At 44.2% G+C, this 21,125-nt stretch overlaps 1 protein-coding gene and 2 long non-coding RNA genes across 5 annotated transcripts in view; 1 reads left to right on the top strand and 2 right to left on the bottom strand.

The window, feature by feature from the left end:
• The window catches only part of LOC308594654, a 515,175-nt gene that overhangs the window by 151,213 nt on the left and 342,837 nt on the right, over positions 1-21,125 (bottom strand). The gene's annotated exons all lie outside the window — the stretch shown is intronic.
• LOC308594684 overlaps positions 1-21,125 on the bottom strand; it is a 186,878-nt gene that overhangs the window by 141,044 nt on the left and 24,709 nt on the right. The gene's annotated exons all lie outside the window — the stretch shown is intronic.
• The window catches only part of PPARGC1A (PPARG coactivator 1 alpha), a 673,798-nt gene continuing 653,039 nt past the window's right edge, over positions 367-21,125 (top strand). The window contains exon 1 of one of the 3 annotated variants that reach the window (XR_014011494.1): positions 367-690. Coding sequence is in view for 2 of the 3 variants with exons in the window: in XM_081207651.1 (XP_081063777.1) it covers positions 562-690 (129 nt within the window). In the remaining variant the exon portion in view is untranslated. The remainder of the gene's footprint in view (positions 691-21,125) is intronic. The other 2 variants (XM_081207651.1, XM_081207654.1) reach the window with 2 other exon arrangements.

Raw genomic sequence — 21,125 nt, 5'->3', positions numbered from 1 at the left:
GCGGCAGATTCTCCAACTTGAGCTCGTTTCCTCTCTCTCCATCCCTCCTGCGCACCCCGACCCTCCCCAAGCCCGCCTCCCTCCTTCCCTGAACAGACCGGGCTCCCTTCCCCAGTCCAAGCGCGCATCACTAGCCCTTGGCGCATTTGGGGCCAGCCGGTTCCTTTTTACGCATCGCGCTCGCCCGGAAAGGAGGCGGCGACGGCGGGACCCGAGCACGGGGCGCTTCTCCGCGTCGCTTTGGCAGCACCGGGCTGTTGGTCACACGCAGCCTGTGTGTCCCCAGCAGCGGCGGCGGGCGGGCGGCGGAGGGAGCGCGCCCACGTGATTCCGGCGGTGGCTCCTGACGGCGCCTCTCCAAAGAGCCGCACACCAGAAGGAGAGCGTCCAGAGAGAGCCCCGCCGTTGCCGCTGCGCTCGCTCGCCAGCCTCTCCCTGCGCCTCCAGGACGCCGAAGAGTTTCGCCCCGGCTCTGCTGCCCAAGTGCCGCGCGCGCCGCTCGAGCGTCTCCATCTCCCCGTCTCTCTCTCTCTCTCTCACCGTGGGCAGCGAGAGGGAGGCATGGCTGGCTGCGGGCTCTCCGAAGATGCCGCCTTCTCCCTCTCCTCCTCCTCCACCGCCGCCGCCACCTCCTCCTGCTCCTCCTTCTGCAACCTCGCCGCCTCTTGGGAAGCCCCCTTCAGCCACCAGGTAAAAGAAAGGGGAGGGAAGGAGTAGTTGGGGGGGGGAGGGAAGCGCTCTCCTCCTGGGGTCGGAGGGCGGCGTGGGAAGGGGTGGGGGAAATAATGCCCGTGTTGCGCCTCGACTCGACGCCTGTTGGTCTCGCTCTCGGCCAAGCTCGGCTCGGCTTCTTTTCCTTTGGGTGGGCAGTTTCGTGCGCGTTTCCAAAGGGGGGCACGGGAGATATTTTTTTGGGGGGGGGCCGGTTTCACGCCCCCTTTTCTCCTCCGAGGTGCGCGAGAGAGGGAGAGCGCGCAACCTTTCCCGGGGTAAATGTGCGTTCGCCAGAAAAAACTCCAGAGCACACCAGGGGAACTCGAGCACAACCTTCCCCAAATCTCTCTCTCTCTCTCTCTCTCTCTCTCTCTCTCTCTCTCTCTCTCTCTCTCTCTCTCTGGCCGAGTCCTTCCCCTTCAGAGTGGCCAGGTGAATTTGCTGCTTGGGAGGTCCTCGACACTTATTCTGCCCTTTCCTCCAAGAAAAACCAAACAAACGTGCCCCCTTCCTCAGTTTCCTTCATCAGTTTCGGCTTCCAGTGCTTTCTCTCCTGCAACTTCCCTAGGATGGCTGAAGATGCCCACCACGTCCACATAGGAAGGCTGGGCCGCACTCTGATATCAAAAGCATCCCTGTTCCCGTCTCTCTCTTTCCCCATCTCCCTTCCCCAACCCTCACACTTAACTTTGATGACTGTGCAATGCAGAGCTTGCAGCCAAACAAAGCCCTTCCCAGTTTCTTCTTATCCCTGCTCTGGTTCCTGAAGCCCACAGAGAGCCCTTTAAAAACAACAACACAGTGTTGGAGAGGAGGGAATAGCAATAATAGTATCATTTCTGTGGGAAATCTTGAATATTGGTAAAAGAGCTCCTCCACCGTCTTTGGAATTAGCTGATGTGGTGGGCTTTTGCTGCCCCTACTGCTTGTTCGGTGAAAGTCTTTGGGCCACCGAGTCATGTCAGAAACTATCTTGCAAGTGAGCTCTGGTTTTTTTGGGTTGTGGAGGTTTGTCTGATGGGAGAAAAGTTGACTTGGTAGAGGGAGAGGCTTCTGGAGAAAGTGAGATGCCCCAGCAGGCAGAGACCACAAAGCAATATCAGAGCGGGAACTGCAGACAGACAACTCCTTCCACCCCTTTCCCTTCCCTAGCCTGGTGGAAAGGATGGAGTGGGGTGGAATCTCCTTGGCACTGTGCCCGCCTGTCAGGTGGTGGTGGTGATGGTGACCGGCTAGGATTGTGCGCTCCCTTTCCTTCTCTACTGGGGGCAGAAGTGTTGCTTAGCTCATGGAAAAACGTGCAGCTCGCAGCCCTGGTTTCCAGGAAACTAAAATCCCCAAACTAGCAGTTGCCAGTTTAAGGTTACATTTCGCAGCGCAGGATCAAGAGACTGCACATTTCTCTCTCTCTCTCTCTCTCTGCCTCCAGGAGTTGTTAATACCGAAGGCTCCTTCAGCAGCCAGTCTGAGAGCTTTAGACATTAAGAGAAGGAGAGAGGGAGAGAGAGAAGGAAAAGGGAGCTCAGGGGCACAGAGTATTATTATTGATGGGGGCTTTTGGAGCCCTGACAACTGTGTTGTGTTTCCCAGTAAGCAGCGGAATAAGTATCGAACTCTTTAGTGTGTCTCTGGGTGGGAGGAAATATTTATCAGCACCCAATGAGGAAGGCACCTGGTGTCAGGTCAGCGTGATGGATGACTGTACAAGTCCACACTGGGGGAAAAGGAAGGGTTGCTAGATAGGGATGGGAATCGCTATTGCTGTTGTGTTTTACCTTCCTTTTCCACTGGCCTGGCATTCAGAGCAAACGTTTTAAAAATGAACAGAAACCTAGCTGATTTCACAAAGTTAGCTTTTGCAAAGATGGATGCATCATGCAAGTGAGCAGAAGCATATAGTCCCTGCCTGTGAAGGGGGGGGGGAGGAATCCATTCTGTGGGTCATGCTGCCATCTTTTTGCTTAAGGGCTAAAATGGGCATTATTTAGCTGCCAAATACAAATGCTTACCATATCATGGGCACTATTCTTTATATCTGTAATACAGTATGGTTTGCTGAGCACGTCTCAACATGTCTGTGCAGCAACAGTGTAGTTTATGAAAGACTTACTTGTGGTTTGTACAAACACAGAAATCCATTAGGCTTGGAAAGGTGTTGGTAAAAAGGGTTTCCCTAAATAGTTCCAAACTTACAGAAGTGGATAAATGTGAAATGTTATGTCCTCTCTAGTGTGTATCTTTTTAAAGGATTTTCAGCTGTAAAGTAGAAAAATTGCTGGTAAATCTATAGCTGCTCACTTCATAGAACATCTGACTAATGCTGCATTTTATTTCGGGCAAGAATCAGAGAGATAATTTGGGAAGATGATCTATTTTAGTAGGTCTGTAAACTCTTGAAATGTAGTATACAAACTACAGTTAAATATGTATAATGCAGGAAGCTGTCCCCTGTTCTTCACAATCATATTATCTCATATGGTCAGTCGCTTGTATTTCATCCAGTAGAGAATAGCAATGTGATGCTCACTAGCAATTTGCAATCAGAAACTAATTGTGAAAAGGTGCAAAATGACTTTTTATAAGTGATGTTTTTTTCTTGCTGAAATATAGCACTAAATGTCAGACATGGTTTAGAATTAAATGTCAGGCATCACTTTTTGCTTAAAGTGATGCTAAGAGTATACAAGCTATTATCTCTCCTCTCTAAATATAACAGCAGCAGTTACCCAGGAAAAAATATATATCTTGTGTAGTAGTACAATTTTGTGTAGGGGAGGAAATCCTCAAATTTCAATATACCACAAAAAGGGCAGGCAAGCTATAGTGGGGGGAAACGGCTTTTTATTCCTAGATCAATATGATGCACTCTGTGAACATCTAATACCATATAAAAGCATCCTTTGTAAATATCAATAGAAGTTCAACAAGGACTTGCTAAATCTGTTCCTGGCATAGCAGGATATATATTGTAATAAAACTGTGCATAAACAAAGCAACACTTGCATTGTATAAACTCCCAAGTAGAAAGAATGAAGAGAAATACTGTGCAGCTTTGAAGCCCTGCAACACAGAGTAAATTGTTCTGATTTCTAACTTCTGATATCACACTGTATGTTTTATTTATTTATTGTTGTTATTATTTTGCATTTCCATGACATGAAACCTTCCTCGTATCTTTCAGCATCCAGATGTAGAGCATGATTTGTTGAGAGTCTTCTTTGTAGTGTGCATAGAACTGTCACACAAGAGCTGTAACTGGGAAATTGCATTTGATAATACAAGTGTCAAGCTGGCTGTTCCAAATTAAAACCCTGGACACCCAGCACTAAGAAAACTAACTGTTGAACCTAGTCAGGATCAAAGGTGCTTCTTTGGGTATGCACAAGAACTTGCAGTTACCCAGTGAGGATATTTTAGGGTCCCCGACCCCTGCCTTTCAAGGGACGCGGGTGGCGCTGTGGGTTAAACCACAAAGCCTAGGACTTGCCAATCAGAAGGTTGGTGGTTCGAATCCCCGTGACGGGGTGAGCTCTCATTGCTCGGTCCCTACTTCTGCCAACCTAGCAGTTCGAAAGCATGTCAAAGTGCAAGTAGATAAATAGGTACCACTCCAGCGGGAAGGTAAATGGCGTTTCCGTGCGCTGCTCTGGTTCGCCAGAAGCGGCTTAGTCATGCTGGCCACATGACCCAGAAGCCAGTAAAGCGAGATGAGCGCCACAACCCCAGAGTCGTCCATGACTGGACCTAATGGTTGGGGGTCCCTTTACCTTTACCCCTGCCTTTCAGGATGACTGTGAGGGGATTATAAGTGTACTTGCTGGACATGAGCCTAAGCTCAGAATAATTTTCTTTTCTTTTCTTTTTTCTTTTTTTAAGTCTCAATCTGTTGTAGAACAGGCAAGACAAAGCAAAATGTTCAGGGCACCAGTCTAACCAATCACTTTGTGAGAAATCAGCCGACGCCTCCCTTTTAGTGATGTCACAACTGTTTACAGAAGCTGTGCTATAGAGGAAAAAATAGAATCGCACTGGCACCTATTGTTGGGAGAAGGGACTTTCTGGTTCATTTTGAAGCTTTTTTTTTTTGTATTTTTGGAAAGCAGTTTCTCAGGTAATTCTTTCTGAGAAATCCAGGATTTTAGTGTAGCTATCATTTTGTAGTTTCATACCCACCCCAAAGCCAAAGGCAGCTCTTTCTAATCCAAGTTTAATTTTATGCAGAAATGTTAGTTTTTGAGAGTTTGTAAACCTTTAAAAAAATTGCCCTTCTACTTTTTCATTTGCAAAGGCAAATAAGTCCCTTGTTAGTACAGTATATGCATATTGCAGTGGGAAGAATGTTGTGATTTAAACAGTTCTGTGAAGTGACTCATTTTGCTGGGGAGTCAAAAGAGTAGTTTACAACAGCCCTGTAGTGTAGTACAGTGTTGTGATCTATTCTATTGCTGGTATTTTTTCTTTCTTTAAGGCAAATGTAATGGGGGACTGTTGATTGTATCAGCAAAAGCAGGGATAGGATGATTAATTGCATTCCCACCCATGGGGTGTGGGTCTTAATGTACAGGATGTTACTTCTGGAATAAATGTGCAGGTTCATTTTTCTCCAAAAAAGGAAAAGAAAAGGGTGGCTGTTTGGCCTGTGTTAATGACATGACCAGGGGTCAACAACCTTTTCTAGCCGTGGGCTGGTCCACTGTCCCTCAGACCATGTGGTGGGCTTGCCCTGCAGGCCATGTGCCCAGTCAGCCATTTTGATCAGCAGAATTGGCGGTACTACAGATCCCACATAATATCTGCACCACCATCTGTCTGTAAGAACTTGATCGATTAGTGTGGCAGCACTGAAACTTTGGAACTCTTGATATCAAGCAGGTGCCTTCACTGTACTCTTCTTGGCGCCTGCTAAAAGCATTCTTGTTTAGACAAGGCTGCTCAGATGCTTAGAAAGTTGAGATAATGTAATCTGTTTTAATTGGATCAGAGAATTGTAGAGTTGGAGGGGACCCCAAAGATTTCCCAAGCCCCTGCAATTCAGGAATATGCAGCTGCCTCCTATGGGAATCGAACCTGCAGCCTTGGCTTTATTAGCACCGCGTTGTAACATTTTAACTTTTGTATGTTTTAAAGGGTGGTTGTGAATTTTTCTTGATTTTACTGTTGTATCTTTTGTAAAGTGCTTTGGTATTTTTAAAGAATCAGTGCATAAATGTTATGAATAAATAAACTTTGCTCAGTTCAAGTAACACTGCCACACAGCAAGGGAATCCCATAAGTCACTGAACTGGAATTGACAAGGGTCCTGCCAGCCATTGTTTGAGATCAATTTAGTGTTAAAATGATAGAAAGGAGTGGTTGCCCAGGTCAGGATTCCCAAGCCAGAGCGCTGTCCCACCCCCCACCCCCAGTTCATCTGGGGCTTTGGTATATAATATCTTGTGTAGATACTGTGCAGTGCTAAATAGCAGCTTTTTCATCCCAGCGCTCTCACAGGTAGGGAACTGGGTCAGTCTTTTTGCCATTAGCATTGCCCCATGAAAAGAAATGTAGTGCAAAGGGGTTTTCTTCCCTGATTTCTGGTCTTCATCAGAAGCAGAGCAGCGCACGGAAACACCATTTACCTTCCCGCCGGTGCGGTACCTATTTATCTACTTGCACTTTGACGTGCTTTCGAACTGCTAGGTGGGCAGGAGCAGGGACCGAGCAACGGGAGCTCACCCCGTCGCAGGGATTCGAACCGCCGATCTTCTGATCGGCAAGTTCTAGGCTCTGTGGTTTAACCCACAGCACCACCCGTGTCCCTTGAGAATAGATCCACTAAAGTTTACTAGACAGCATAAATGTCTTGTTCCAATAGCCTGAAATGAAGCAAATACATAGAAAAGCTTGCATGTCTGGTAGCTTGGAGGTGATTTTTTGTTGCCCTAGGCAATCAGGCAAACTACTATTTACAGGTCTGTGTGGGTTGTTCATTTCAATAAAAGAATTCACATCTAGAACAGGATATGCACCTTTAAACTTAAGTGTAGAAGATGTATCCATGCTCCAGAGGAAACCTTGGAAAGGTAGTGCTGTGTAAGAATACGATGCTAATTCACAGTAATTCAGTTTACTAAATTAAAAAGTAGCACCTCTCTTCCCACCAGTACAGTGGTGCCCCGCAAGACGAATGCCTCGTAAGATGAAAAACTCGCTAGACGAAAGGGTTTTGCGGTTTTTGAGCTGCTTCGCAAGACGAATTTCCCTATGGGCTTGCTTCGCAAGATGAAAACATCTTGCAAGTTTGTTTCCTTTTTCTTAACACCGTTAATACAGTTGCGACTTGACTTCGAAGAGCAACTCATAGAACGCGGTGTGGTAGCCTTTTTTGAGGTTTTTGGTGATTTTTGAAGCTTTCCCAAAACTTTTCCGACACCGTGCTTCGCAAGACGAAAAATTCGCTAGACGAAAAAACTTGCGGAACGAATTACTTTCGTCTTGCGAGGCACCACTGTAGATGAATGCATTCTGGAGTACATACATACATAAATTTATTTGTTTGCCACTTTTCCACAGTGGAAACCATCTCAAGGCGGCTTACAGCATGAAGAAAGCGTAACCACAACAAGTGAAGTCATAAACAATAAATAAAACATTAAGAAATACACAACCAAACAGAACAATTTCCACACAAAGCACAAGAAGATCTAAAATAAAGATACAAAAGGGCAGCAGCAGCAGCAACAACAACCCTTCCCCAGATGGAGTCTGTTCAGCAACCTCAGCTTTTGTAGCTGGAGTCAGTCTGGCCCTCACTCTCCCAAACCAGGTGAAAAAGGCCTGCAAGGCAATATAATTTCAGTGAGACTTACTCCTAATGGATTTACCTTTTGCACATAAGTAGAAATTCTAAGGTGAAATATGAGGGTCTAAAAAGGTTTTCATTATTTTATGTAGGCTGGAATCCAGAATTTTACATGCAAGAGAAGGAAGAAGTGTTAGCAGTAACAGTTATGTAACTAAATGAAGAGGGCAGGGATTTCTTAACTGGTCAAATGTTTAGGTGGGTTAGCAGAAATGTAAAAGTGCAGGGTTTGCATTGCAATGAGAATGGGGTCATCTACCCTTTGTACTCATCATCAGGGAAGCACAACCTTCTTCCAGCGTGACCATAGGAAATCAATGAGTAGACTATGCTAGTGTAGAGATAAATGTGTACCGCTGAAAGGTATTAAATATAAAAGGGCAGCAGTGGAGTGATTTACTACATTGTGGCAGAATGATTTGTTTTTGGTCAACTGAGAGAGGATTTTTTAGTTTTGGGCCACAGTCATTATATTCCAAATGTTTCAATGTTATGCCTCTTTTTAAATGTAACTTGTTTACCGCAAAATTAACAGGTTGCGAAACGTCTTTCTCTGCCTAAGTCTCTGTGTTGATTATCACTTGGAAAGTGATGAAAATACAAAATGTATATGAGGAGTGATTGCTTCAATGGAAACAGTTACCCATTGAGAATATTGTGTTTCCCCCCAAAGCCACTTTGGTTTTACTGTAGCGTGATCTTTAGATTTGAAACATTTACTATAAAGTGGCTGAGGGTGAACAGAAAGTTACGTTTCTATGCGCAGTTTATAAGAAATAGACGTCAATCTTCTGAATATTATCCATGGTTTACAGGCAAAACTGATTCTTCTGCTGTGTATAATGGGATGATATTGTTGGCTTTCAGTATTGCAGCAAGAGAGATCAAGAACAGTATTTTAGGCACCCATTCTTCATACATTTTAATTAATATTTGGTGCTAAATTATGTTTATGCCCCTACCAATCTTTTAAGGTAACCTTGCAAACTATTTGCTAACAAGCTTGAATTGGTACATCCCTCCTTCTGATAACTGAGTGCATTGCTTTCTTTCTGGGGGGACGCATTCCCCTAAACATTTTGTGAATCTAAGTTTGACCTCATTGAGGGGCAGTATTTCAATATGAGTAGGAAAATGAGAGTACCCCTAAACATTTTTTAGAAGAAAAAAAAAAACACTGACCGAGTATAATTTTTTTCAATTACAGTGGTAGCTTGTTTTGAGTCCGGTATCTGTTCCGGAGCCCCGGACACACAATAATAATAATAATAATAATAATAATAATAATAATAATAATAATAATAATAATAATAATTTATTTATACCCCGCCCATCTGACTGAGTTTCCCCAGCCACTCTGGGCTGCTTCCAATCAAGTGTTTAAAACAATACAGCATTAAATATTGATGAAAACGATGAAAAGGACGCTCAACAAAGTGCCACTTTGCGCACGTACGCAGAGCGGTTTGCGCCTCTGCGCACGTGCGAAGCACGATTTAGCGCTTTTGCGCCTGCGTGGGCAGGAAACCCAGAAGTAACCCGGTACCTCCGGGTTTGCCGCGGACGTCAGCTGAAATGGACGCTGGACGGGGCAGAGGTACCATTGTATTGCCATCAGAATAATAAGAGCTGCTATATAGTGCAAACTATAATGAATGTACTTTAGTCTGGAATATCATCACTCAGCCATGGCGTACAAGGTTTCCATATATTCTCACTGTGTAACTGGGTGCACTTTCTCAACCATTGCTTTGCATAATCTTCAAGCTTGCTTCCATGTTTTGCTCTTTAATTTCCTTTATAGGAATCTGATTAACTTGCTTTGTTGTTGTTGCTTAACAAAAGCTAGGTGTCTGGGCACCCTGCTAACTGTGGGCCCATAACACCTGTAGCCCAACCGGCTCTTGGGGGCCTTGATTGTGTGAGTGAGAGAGATGATACCTGACTCTATTTATTAAAATACTTAGGACTGAGGATTACTTTAATTTGGCTCTGGATGCCAGGACTGGCCCCCACACAAATAAGAGTACTGTATTGTTGTAAGCATTTATTAACTGGTTCCCCAAATACTTTTGAGATTTAAGTGTATGTTTATTCTGTGTAAATACAGAGATATATGTAGACCATGACTGTCTCACACATCAGGGAAAATAATAGTTTGAAGTGGGTCTGAGGCAACCTGTTTTATGTACAGTATAGTTTGTATTAGTGCACATGTTAACATATAACCGTGGTTAATTAGAGGGACACGGGTGGCGCTGTGGTCTAAACCACTGAGCCTAGGGCTTGCCGATAGGAAGGTCGGTGGTTCAAATCCCTGCAACGGGGTGAGCTCCCGTTGCTTGGTCCCTGCTCCTGCCAACTAGCAGTTCGAAAGCACGTCAAACTGCAAGTAGATAAATAGGTACCGCTCCGGCGGGAAGGTAAACAGCGTTTCCGTGTGCTGCTCTGGTTCGCCAGAAGCGGCTTAATCATGCTGGCCACATGACCCGGAAGCTGTACGCCGGCTCCCTCGGCCAATAAAGCGAGATGAGCGCCGCAACCCCAGAGTCGGCCACGACTGAACCTAGTGGTCCTTTACCTTTACCTTTACCTTTACAGGTCACTTTAATAGTCATGGCTCCTTTTACCTTTAATCATAGGAAATGAGAGGGAATGACCTGTAAACTCTGGTTCACAGAGAGTCACTGTATTTTAGAAATTGGAGGCCCCTAGGCAGACCAGTGATACACCCTCATATGAAATTCACGATTTAGGGCTGAGATTTTGAAGACCCTTAGGAAACCATGTCGCATTTCCATTTTCAATTGAGAAACTGGAATTTGTATGTTTTTATTCATTGTATGTTAGAAGTATCCATGGGAGCACAAATAATAGAACAAAAGTCTTACGTACTTTATTCTTAACAACTTTTCTTCCATCTCTCTCTGTTTCTTGGCTTCATGAAAAACCAGTTTATTTCCTCACTTCTAAGATAACTCTTGTCTCATGCTTTTGCTCTCTCTTCCCCCTTATTTAATCTATTTTATTATTTATTTGCAAGAGCAGTTTTAGTCCTTAATGTTAACAATGAATGATTATGATTCTCTACTTCCGTTTACAGCATAAATTAGCATTTTTGTTTTCCATTACAGCTTTTGAATGAGGAATTATAATGTATAATTTGCTGCAAATAGATGTTATCATCTTGCTGGAAGAGAACAGCCACATAAACTGGTACAAGTGATAAAAATGGAATCAATTACTTCTCAGATGGAAGCAGTTTACAAACCTCCACACAGAAAAGTGGCAGTGATAGTGGTTGTATTGTGACAAATAATTAGATTTTTTAAAAACAACATTTATTGAATTCTGTTGACACTTCTAAAATTGTTCACAGGAGTCTGGAATCCTCCCCCCGATATAAAGAAATGAAACATAGAAGATTTGCATTAGTTACCTCCAGGTTGAATTAATTTGAATTTATATTTATTTAAATGCATGGCCCTTTTAAAATAAAGGGGCACAGAGGAGAATTTGCCCTAAGAATAGTTATTAGAAAAACTAATGATTCATGAGACATGTGTCCAGTTGAAACAGTTCGCTCAAAACAGTGGGGATCATTCTGTTGGCTTGTTCTGTTATGGTAAAGAATATCTCAGAAGGCCGCAGTTTATCTTGAGCATGTTAATTAGATTTATAGGCAAGTGTAAGGTTTAGGCATTGACAATAAATAAAACAGAAACATAGGTGGGTGTAAGGTCACTAACCTTAATATGCAGTTGTAAAGAATTAAGTCTCTTGTTATGCTTGCTTGGGGAGTAGGAGAATTTTGAACACTTGGATGGTAGGATTAGCTGCTACTTTGAGCATCCTCTTATTAGCCTTGATTAGCTGATGTTTTTGAATGAAAACTGTTAATAGCATCAATTATGCAGATTTATGGCACTGTACAAATGAAAGTTTGCATAACTGTGTAGCTTCTTTTAGTGATCTGTCCATGCCTCCCATATCATCATTCAGCCCTCTGTGTATTTTTCAAATAACTCAAGTACCCAAGTTGTGTTGACCATGGAGAAAACTGCTTTGTATACAGACAGTGTGCCCACATTTGGGTGGATCAGGGATCAGCAACCTTTTTCAGCCATCCACCGCCCCTCAGACCATGTGGTGGGCCAGAATATATTTTGAAGGGGAAAAAATGAACGAATTCCTGTGCCCCACAAATAACCCAGAGATGCATTTTAAATAAAAGGACACATTCTATTCATGTAAAAACACGCTGATTCCCGGACTGTCCACGGGCTGGATTGAGAAGGCGATTGGGCCGCATCCGGCCCCTGGGCCTTAGGTTGTCTACCCCTGCGCTGGATTGAACCCTTATTATATACAGTCATACCTCAGGTTACAGACGCTTCAGGTTGCGTTTTTTCAGGTAACGGACGTGCCAAAACCCAGAAGTACCGGAACGGGTTACTTCCGGGTTTCGGCGGTTGTGCATGCGCAGAAGCGCTAAATTGTGCTATGCGTAGAAGCGCTGAATCGCAACCCACGCTTGCGCAGACACGGCGCTGCGGGTTGCGAATGTGCCTCCCACATGGATCACGTTTGCAATCCGAGCGTCCACTATATTGCCAGTCTTTCCTATAAATAGGGCAGGAGGAGGAGAAAGTAAACTGTCTCACCAGAGTGGTGCATGCTCTAGTTATCTCCCGCTTGGACTACTGCAACGCGCTCTACGTGGGGCTACCTTTGAAAGTGACCCGGAAACTGCAATTAATCCAGAATGCGGCAGCTAGACTGGTGACTGGGAGTGGCCGCCGGGACCACATAACACTGGTTCTGAGAGATCTGCATTGGCTCCCAGTACGTTTCTGAGCACAATTCAAAGTGTTGGTGTTGACCTTTAAAGCCCTCAACGGCCTCAGTCCTGTATACCAGAAGGAGCGTCTCCACCCCCATCGTTCAGCCCGGACACTGAGATCCAGCGCCAAGGGCCTTCTGGTGGTTCCCTCATTGCGAGAAGTAAGGTTACAGGGAACGAGACAGAGGGCCTTCTTGGTAGTGGCGCCCACCCTGTGGAACACCCTCCCTTCAGATGTGAAGGAAATAAGTAGCTATCCTATTTTTAAAAGACATCTGAAGGCAGCCCTGTTCAGGGAAGTTTTTAATATTTAATGCTGTATTGTTTTTAACACTTGATTGGGAGCCGCCCAGAGTGGCTGGGGAAACTCAGCCAGATGGGCGGGGTATAAATAATAAATTATTATTATTAAAAGTGGAGGAGGAGAAAGACAAAAAGCTTTAAATATTGACAGTGGTATACTTTACTAATGAAGATGCAGGAAGATGTTCAGAATTTCAGGATGACCACCTGAGTGTGGTCCAGGTGATGAGATCAACAAAACAGCTCTGCCCAACTTCAGAAGCACAGCCTTAATGGCTTCGCCGTGTAGCAGCAGGGCTGGCCCTTAACATTAGAGGAAACTTGTGGAATTTAGTCCTGATAAGCTCTGCCTCTAGTTAAGTCCTAACTGATGGGCATGGAAGATATTAAGAGACCAAGAATGTCTCCCCTGTGAAGCTTCCATGGAGTTCTTCACTATTTAGCATGAAATTAGACTTCCTGTGTAGTTTTGCTTTGCTAAATGTGTTAAAAAGCAATTATAAGGGGTTTCCACACATCGTATTTCTAAAGATATTGGGGGAGGTCCAATACCTTGAGATCAAATGTCTGCCCCCTCCCCTGTAATCGCTCAGTGCCCCCCCCCAAATCTGCTTCAGAGGGTTGAGGACTTCCAGTGTGCAAACGAGAGGGAAGACATAATTGAATGTTGACTATCAAGTGAGATAACACAAGGTTCTGAAACTGTTATTGGTATTGGCTGTGGCTCTGTGTGTGTGTGTGTGTGTACTGTCAAAACAGAGAAACATATACATTTTGATAATATTCATTCATACAGGCAGAGTTGCTGTTTCCATTCTGTGTGGCCTCCAGTCATTTTTACACCTTTATACCCTCGCAGCTTTCTTCACTAAATGCTCTTTTATACATTGTGGGTATAACACAATGTGCACCATTGATGTTCTCAGCACTGTGCAAATTTAATAATCTGACATGAAGGTATGATTTGTTTTGGAGTTGAGCAAATGGAGTTGAGTTGTGTTGTGTGTGTTTTTAGTTTTTTTTTAATAGCAGGCATAGGCAACCTCGGCCTTCCAGATGTTTTGGGACTACAACTCCCATCATCCCTGACCACTGGTCCTGCTAGCTGGGGATCATGGGAGTTGTAGGCCAAAAACATCTGGAGGGCCAAGGTTGCCTATGCCTGTTTTAAAGGGAGGGGGATAAAATACATCTCTTGTGTTATGGGGTACATCACTAATTTCCATCGTACATGAAGTGGTTTTATTGTGGTTTCACCCTCTTATGTATGTTGCCTTAGGTGCTTTGAGTTGGAAGGGAAATTAACAAAATAAATTCTTAACTTTTGAACAGGAGAAGCAGTCAGAGGGTTACCTATTTCCAAACCTGCTCATATGTCACCGGAATGGACTTCCATTTGCAAAATGGGTCTTCTTTTTTTCCAGCCCCACCCCCTCTAGCAGTCTTCTGTGCACTCTCAAAATAACGGAGGGTTATATGAATTAGTGTTGTGCAAATGGCAGTCTGCTTGCGTAATGTCGGTTTCTTTTAATAATGTATCCTGGGATAGTCTAGATGAAAATTTATTTTTTGCTTTGCTAATAAAAAGTGTAATGAGTAGAATCTCATTCTTGTAGATTATTTTGCTTTTTAAATAAATCTTGCAGTGGCAAATGTCTGGTTATTGATTTCAGGAAAACTTTAAAAGAGTGGAAGTTTTAAAAAGTGGTTCTTTCTCATTCCGGTCTTTTAGGTAGTATACTGCCCCTTGTTAAAAATGTTAAAACTCAAAACATTGGGTTTTTTAGGAGTGTAAGTAAGGTAATGCAAAATGCATCACTTTGTGCATTCTTAAATATTTATTGAAATGAAATTCGGTTGCTGTATGTATGGTCTACAAGCATGTTTAAATTTAAAGGGGAAAGGCCTGTATATAATTGCCACCAATAAAGAGATCTTTAATATGACACATAATTAAATATTGCGTCTGTTTAGAACAATGAAGCCGTGAATTCCTTGCCAAATTTGTTAGACAAAACAAAAATAACACTGCATTTGCTGTTATTGTTTAAATTGGAGTCCAAAGGGTTTATAAATCCTTGAGGATTAAAATTATATGGAAATGTACCCTAGTGATAAATAGGACCCACAGTGCAGTGGAAAATTGGCTGTGGTTAAAAAGTGCTGTGACACACACACACACACACACACACACACACACACACGTTGCTGGTCTTTGATGCTTCCTTTGGATTTAAACAATATGCTGTATAACACACACACACTCTTTTTAGGAGTTATTAAAGGCCTTTTCTCTCTCTCTAAAGAGCCTTGGCAACTTTATTAATTGATTTCCTGACACTCATAATAACAGTTGCATTGCAAATAAATTTATAAAGGGACTTTCATTATCAGAAGCAGAAGCCCTGGCGAATTTGTTGTGAAGAAGTGGATAGAGAATGGATTAATTCTACATAAGCATTCTTAGAGAATTATAATCCCCTTGATTGGTAAAACTGCTCCTCTGCTCCTTTGTATATATTTTTTTAACTGTGCGGTAATACCATCTCTATGTTGTGGCTTCTTTGTGCTATAAATAACTCTGGCTTTCCTCAGATCTTGCTGTGGCGTATTTGGTCATGTACCAGTTGTGATTGTGTAGTCTAAATCTTTCAGAACTTTGTGCTGCCAGCCAGTGGGGGAAGCCCTCTCTAGCTGTGAGTTCAGATGTGGTTTATTAAAAAGTACAGGTAATAGGGACACAGGTGACGCTGTGGGTTAAACCACAGAGCCTAGGACTTGCCGATCAGAAGGTCGGTGGTTCGAATCCCCGCGACGGGGTGAGCTCCTGTTGCTCGGTCCCTGCTCCTGCCAACCTAGCAGTTCAAAAGGACGTCAGAGTGCAAGTAGATGAATAGGTACTGCTCCGGTGGGAAGGTAAATGGCGTTTCCATGTGCTGCTCTGGTTCGCCAGAAGCGGCTTAGTCCTGCTGGCCACATGACCCGGAAGCTGTACGCCGGCTCCCTCGGCCTTGTTGATAAGACTGACTACTCTTGTCAGGAATGAGCAGGTCTTCCCCCGAAAGAAACACTCCGAGCAGCTTGCCTCCCTACTCCCCATAGTTGCTGGACTCTGTAATTAACATCTACTGTTATTTTTCTTTCAGAGATCTTAACATGCGGGACACAACTCACCCACCTAGAAATATACTTTGCCCCTTCTGTGCCTCCTCCCCCACCGATATTTTTTTCTGGTGCCGCCACTCAACACTTCACACACAGAGCCGTAGTAATCATGTTTTGCAGTTGCCACTGCATCCAATAATTCACACAGTAGAAAACATGCACATGTTGCATCCGTACACTTGTGTATTAGGTGTGCACCTTGAAGTGTGCTGCGCGATACAATTATAAGGGCATCCTAAAACGGAATCTGCAGAGAGATAAGAAGAACTGCAAATCGCTAAAGCACTGCTGGGAGGAAGAAAAAGAAGACTGTAGTAGCAAGGCATACTTGAAAAGAAAATATGGGAGCAGGGTGAAATAAATGGATAATGGGGTCACATATTGTTTTTGAGGCAATGGGAGCTTCTAGTCATAAACTCATAATGGTATTAGTGTTAGATACTACTGGAACTGCTTCAAGTGTCTGAGGCTGCAAATGATTTCCCTGCTGGGGTAAGTGAGTCATACTGTCCCTGTGGAGAGAAATGTATTAAAAATGTGGAAACTGGTAAATTATGCTGTTTGGGGTGAAAATGCTGAAATATATCTTATCTCCAGTCTGCATTGTTGCATTTCAAGTAGATGCCTACCTGCAGCCTAAATAAATATGAGAGCAGAGTGATTTTCTTTCTAGATGTAGCTGGAGTGTGTAATCGGACATTTTCAGAAGATGGAGTGCGCAAGCAATAAAGGATAGAGGAGGGAAATGGGTAAATGATAAATTAAGCCTGCACCTTCAGAAGTGATGTCATCCCTACAAGCTCCTCAAGAAAGGGGAAGGGTATTATTTTCTCCTGCACTTCAGAAATGAGAATGGCAAAGTGCGGGGCGGTGGAGGGGGGGGCAATCATCTCAATGCTATAATACACCTGAGACCTTGAAGAGCGCCAGTACACTTCACTTACAGAGTGCATGTCCGCTAAGGAAAGTTGTTTGTGCCAGAGAACGTTTAAAATTTCAATGTAGGCAAAGGTTGAAGGCTTGTGAGGCTCCTTTCTGTTGCAGATGGGAGGAACGAGTTGCTCTGTGATTAAGGTTCACAATTGGATGGTGTGCAAGGGCCTACAAAGAATGGCTTTCAACACTTTCCAACATTTGAAGACTATTTCCCCACCCCTATATTTAAGTTTTATATAACCTCAAGTATTAAATAATGTTTACATCTCTGTTTTTAAAAAATGCAAAATGTGTGAAAACGTGGATTTTGGCTAGTAAGATTCATATTCTGTGTGTGTGTGTCTACAATTCAAGGAGAGCCAGTTTGGTGTATGTTAAGTTGTGGGTGAACATATCAGACGACACAGCGATTCTTCAAACAGCTCTTCTTTATTCAGAGGCCAGAACAGAACTGAACTGAAGAGCTCAGTCAGCCTGCTTATGTAGAGCTCCAGAACAACGTAACTGTTGCAACTTTCTCAAACTATCCAATCACTGAACGTCACTTTCGACCCTTCATTTGCATAACTATCTACAGTATCCCCCTGCTGGCCCAGGGTGAGAACTTCAGTACATAACAGTGTAGTGGCTAAGAGCGGTAGTCTTGTAATCTGGGGAACCGGGTTCACAACTCCGCTCCTCCACATGCAGCTGCTGGGTGACCTTGGGCCAGTCACACTTCTCTGAAGTCTCTCAGCCCCACTCACCTCACAGAGTGTTTGTTGTGGGGGAGGAAGGGAAAGGAGAATGTAAGCCGCTTTGAGACTCCTTCGGGTAGTGATAAAGCGGGATATCAAATCCAAACTCTTCTTCTTCTTCAAGGCTCTGAAACAGCCATGGTTGCCCTGATTGGGAGAGAGATGGGGAATGTGACGCCTCTAGTTCTCCTTGATCTGTCAAAGGCTTTTGATACCATTGACCATGACATCCTTCTAGAACAACTCAAGAAGGTGGGAGTTGGAAGTACTGTGTTACAGCAGTTCTGCTCCCTTGAGAGAAAGGGTAGGATACACATTCTAACAGCCATTTTTATTGCACATAGCCAAGGGCTGCCGCAATGTACACAGAATCATTCAACAATTAAAAGAAAGTAGACTGGACTGATACAAAAAACTTAAAACATTTATATTATCAACCTACTCTAAACATAGCTATAAAAGTACCTTAATATACAACTTAAGACATTAAACAATAAAATTTATAAGCTAAAATTATTACATGGCCACTAATATATTAGAAAATAATGTGAATTAATACAATGTGCAATTATATTCGGAATTTGGCAATAAAGATAGAATATAGCTTGATGTAGATTGTTGTTGTTGTTTAGTCGTTTAGTCGTGTCCGACTCTTCGTGACCCCATGGACCAGAGCACGCCAGGCACTCCTGTCTTCCACTGCCTCCCACAGTTTGGTCAGACTCATGTTTGTAGCTTCGAGAACACTGTCCAACCATCTTGTCCTCTGTCGTCCCCTTCTCCTTGTGCCCTCAGTCTTCCCCAGCACCAGGGTCTTTTCCAGGGAGTCTTCTCTTCTCATGAGGTGGCCAAAGTACTGGAGCCTCAGCTTCACGATCTGTCCTTTCAGTGAGCACTCAGGGCTGATTTCCTTAAGAATGGATACGTTTGATCTTGCAGTCCATGGGACTCTCAAGAGTCTCCTCCAGCACCAGTCTTTGTCCATGGAGTTTTCTTGGCAGGGATACTGGAGTGTCAAATAAATTCATCTCCTTGGCTACCTTGGCTATATAACATTCTAACAGTAATAAACACGGCATAGGATGTGGTGCATGTAGAACCATGGCAATCAGCGATTGCACCGCTTACGAAAAATGTCAAAGCAAGTTTTGAAAACAACCCGCCTGTTTCATAGCTTGCAAAAAGGCAGCGAGACAAGGTGCATCGCGGCAGTGAGGAGGTGCCGAACTTAACTGATTTCAAGGATAAATTAGTTGCTTAATTATTTATATTTCAGTGCATTTGTAGGCCAGTGCCTCTTCATCTCTAAAAGGCATCCACAGAGACTTAGGCTGCGTTCAGACAGCACTTTATTGTGCTTTCCCGACCTTTAGTTACCTTGTATTTTTTGCTGTTTATGTGATCTTTCGCATGACTTAAAAGCCACTTCAGGAGTCTAGTGGAAGCACTCCTAGGTTGCCTGCTGCCTCCTTCCCCACCCCTTTGATTTAAAGCTGTTTATCCAAACCGCCCATAGCCTGAGCGGCTAGTGCAGGGGTCTGCAACCCGCGGCTCTGGAGCCGCATGTGGCTCTTTTACACCTTTGCCACGGCTCCGGGGCAGATACTAGCGAGGGGAGGAGGCGCATTGTGCGCTCCGACACTCCCCACTGTGGCGGGCGCTGTGCTGGCTGTGACGTTGCATGGGGGCAGTGCGTGTGTTAGTCATGCACCGTCCCGACGTCACCTTCCCGCTCGCCCGCTACATTGTAAGGGGCATGAACGCTGGTCACTGCATTGAAAGGGGGGCATGTACGCTGGTCACTGTTTTGAAGGGGAGGGAAGAACACACACACACAAAAAGGTAACTTGTTAATTTAACGTTTATTTCTATGAGGAGGAGTAATTCTGAGGGGTCAAACAAAGAAATAATAATAAAAAGTGACAAAAAAGTTATTTTTATAATGACGAGTTTTGCGGCTCCCAGGTTTTTTTCCTTCGGAAACGGGTCCAAGTGGCTCTTTTTGTCTTAAAGGTTGCAGACCCCTGGGCTAGTGAGTGATACCTGTTGCGCATCGAGGTCCCCCAGGCCACCCCAATAACTCACACTTCACACATCAATTTTTGTTTCAGGTTTTTGGCCTGAATTTGGCCACAACTTTATTTAAATACACACACGTGAGTGGTTGCTTAGGCATTGGTTACGACTATCTGTCCTTGCCCCAGGGACAGAACTGACTTCCGGATTCCAGCAGAAGCCAGTCAGGGAGAACCATATTGGGGGGAAATGAAGCTGGGCACCAGACCCTCACCTCTCACCCTCATGCCCCCTGGGGCTTGCACGGCCCAAGTCCGATGCCAGGGACAAGGACGGAAGGGATGGCAAGCCCCTGGATTCCTTTAACGGAATTCCCTTTCAGCACCACCATTGGAAGGGTAAGCACTTACCCCTCCACCAACCAATTTTAACCAATGCCTAACCGCCAACCTTACAAGTTGTGACGATTTGCTACGCAGTAGGCAAAAACCAAATGGCACCAGCAAATCAGCCAAATGGAAAAAATTCCTACCAGGCCCCTGCCCCAAGGCAGACGACCCCATGACAGGCATAGCAAGGTCAGAGGACAACGAACCCCCTTCCCCCTTTTCAGGGAGGGTGGGCAGGTGATCTGGTGCATGGAGCCCAAGAGAAGGCCCCAGGCTGCGAGCCCTGTATTTAAGACCTCTGACCCCTCCCACACTTTAGCAACATAACATTCTCCCCAGCAACACTCCTTGCCCAATCACAGCATGTGGCCAATTTGCAGTGGGGTGGCCTTTTTGGCCCCCACCACAACACGTGCTCTCTATTATGGAGAACACGCTTTGCTGATGCTTACCTCGAATGGGGAGCAATGGGGCTTGATGCTGCTGTTCATTTGCTCTCAGAGGAAACTGTACGGGGAGTGAAAACACCATGGCTGATCCCCAGTGCTATTTTTCTACAAAAAGAGGTGCCGGAACTCACCATGAACACCTCTCGTTCTCCTAAAATGGCAAATGGAACTCACCTGAGAGGTGCCAGAACTGGTGAATTCCCCCTGAAGGAAATAAAAACCCCCGACAAGTTTCCCTCAGCCAGGCACTGATACCAGGAGTGACCTAGCTGATAGATGAGCACTTAGGAGGGTGAGGTTGCAGCGAGATAAGCAGCGACTGGATGGATGGTTCAACACTTCACTTTTGTATATCTTTAGCTCCTTTAACTGTAGCTGATTCTGATTGGTTGTCTTATTAGCCCTAATTGCAAGCTTGAAGAATACTAAAAAAAAAGTATGATATGGGAAATGCCCCATATTAAATCTGTTTGGTTGTGATATATTTTAAAGATGCTGATTTCTAAGCTGTGGTGGAAAAAGTTGGGTAGCTCACATAATGTATTTCAGCAGACACAAGAAGTGTGTGCAATTTGTTGTCAATGAATGGCAGCAATCAGAATAATCATAACTAAACTGCCTACTTCTGATCAAGTGAAGTGTTTTCTGCACACAGTGAACACACACAGTAAGAATTTTAAAAAATGGCTGCCTCAGATTAAGGAATTAAAAGTGTTTAGGGTTGGGAAGGGA

Source organism: Podarcis bocagei, assembly GCF_964188305.1.
Source record: "Podarcis bocagei genome assembly, chromosome: 9".
NCBI lineage: Eukaryota > Metazoa > Chordata > Lepidosauria > Squamata > Lacertidae > Podarcis > Podarcis bocagei.
This window is presented reverse-complemented; position numbering and strand designations above follow the sequence as displayed.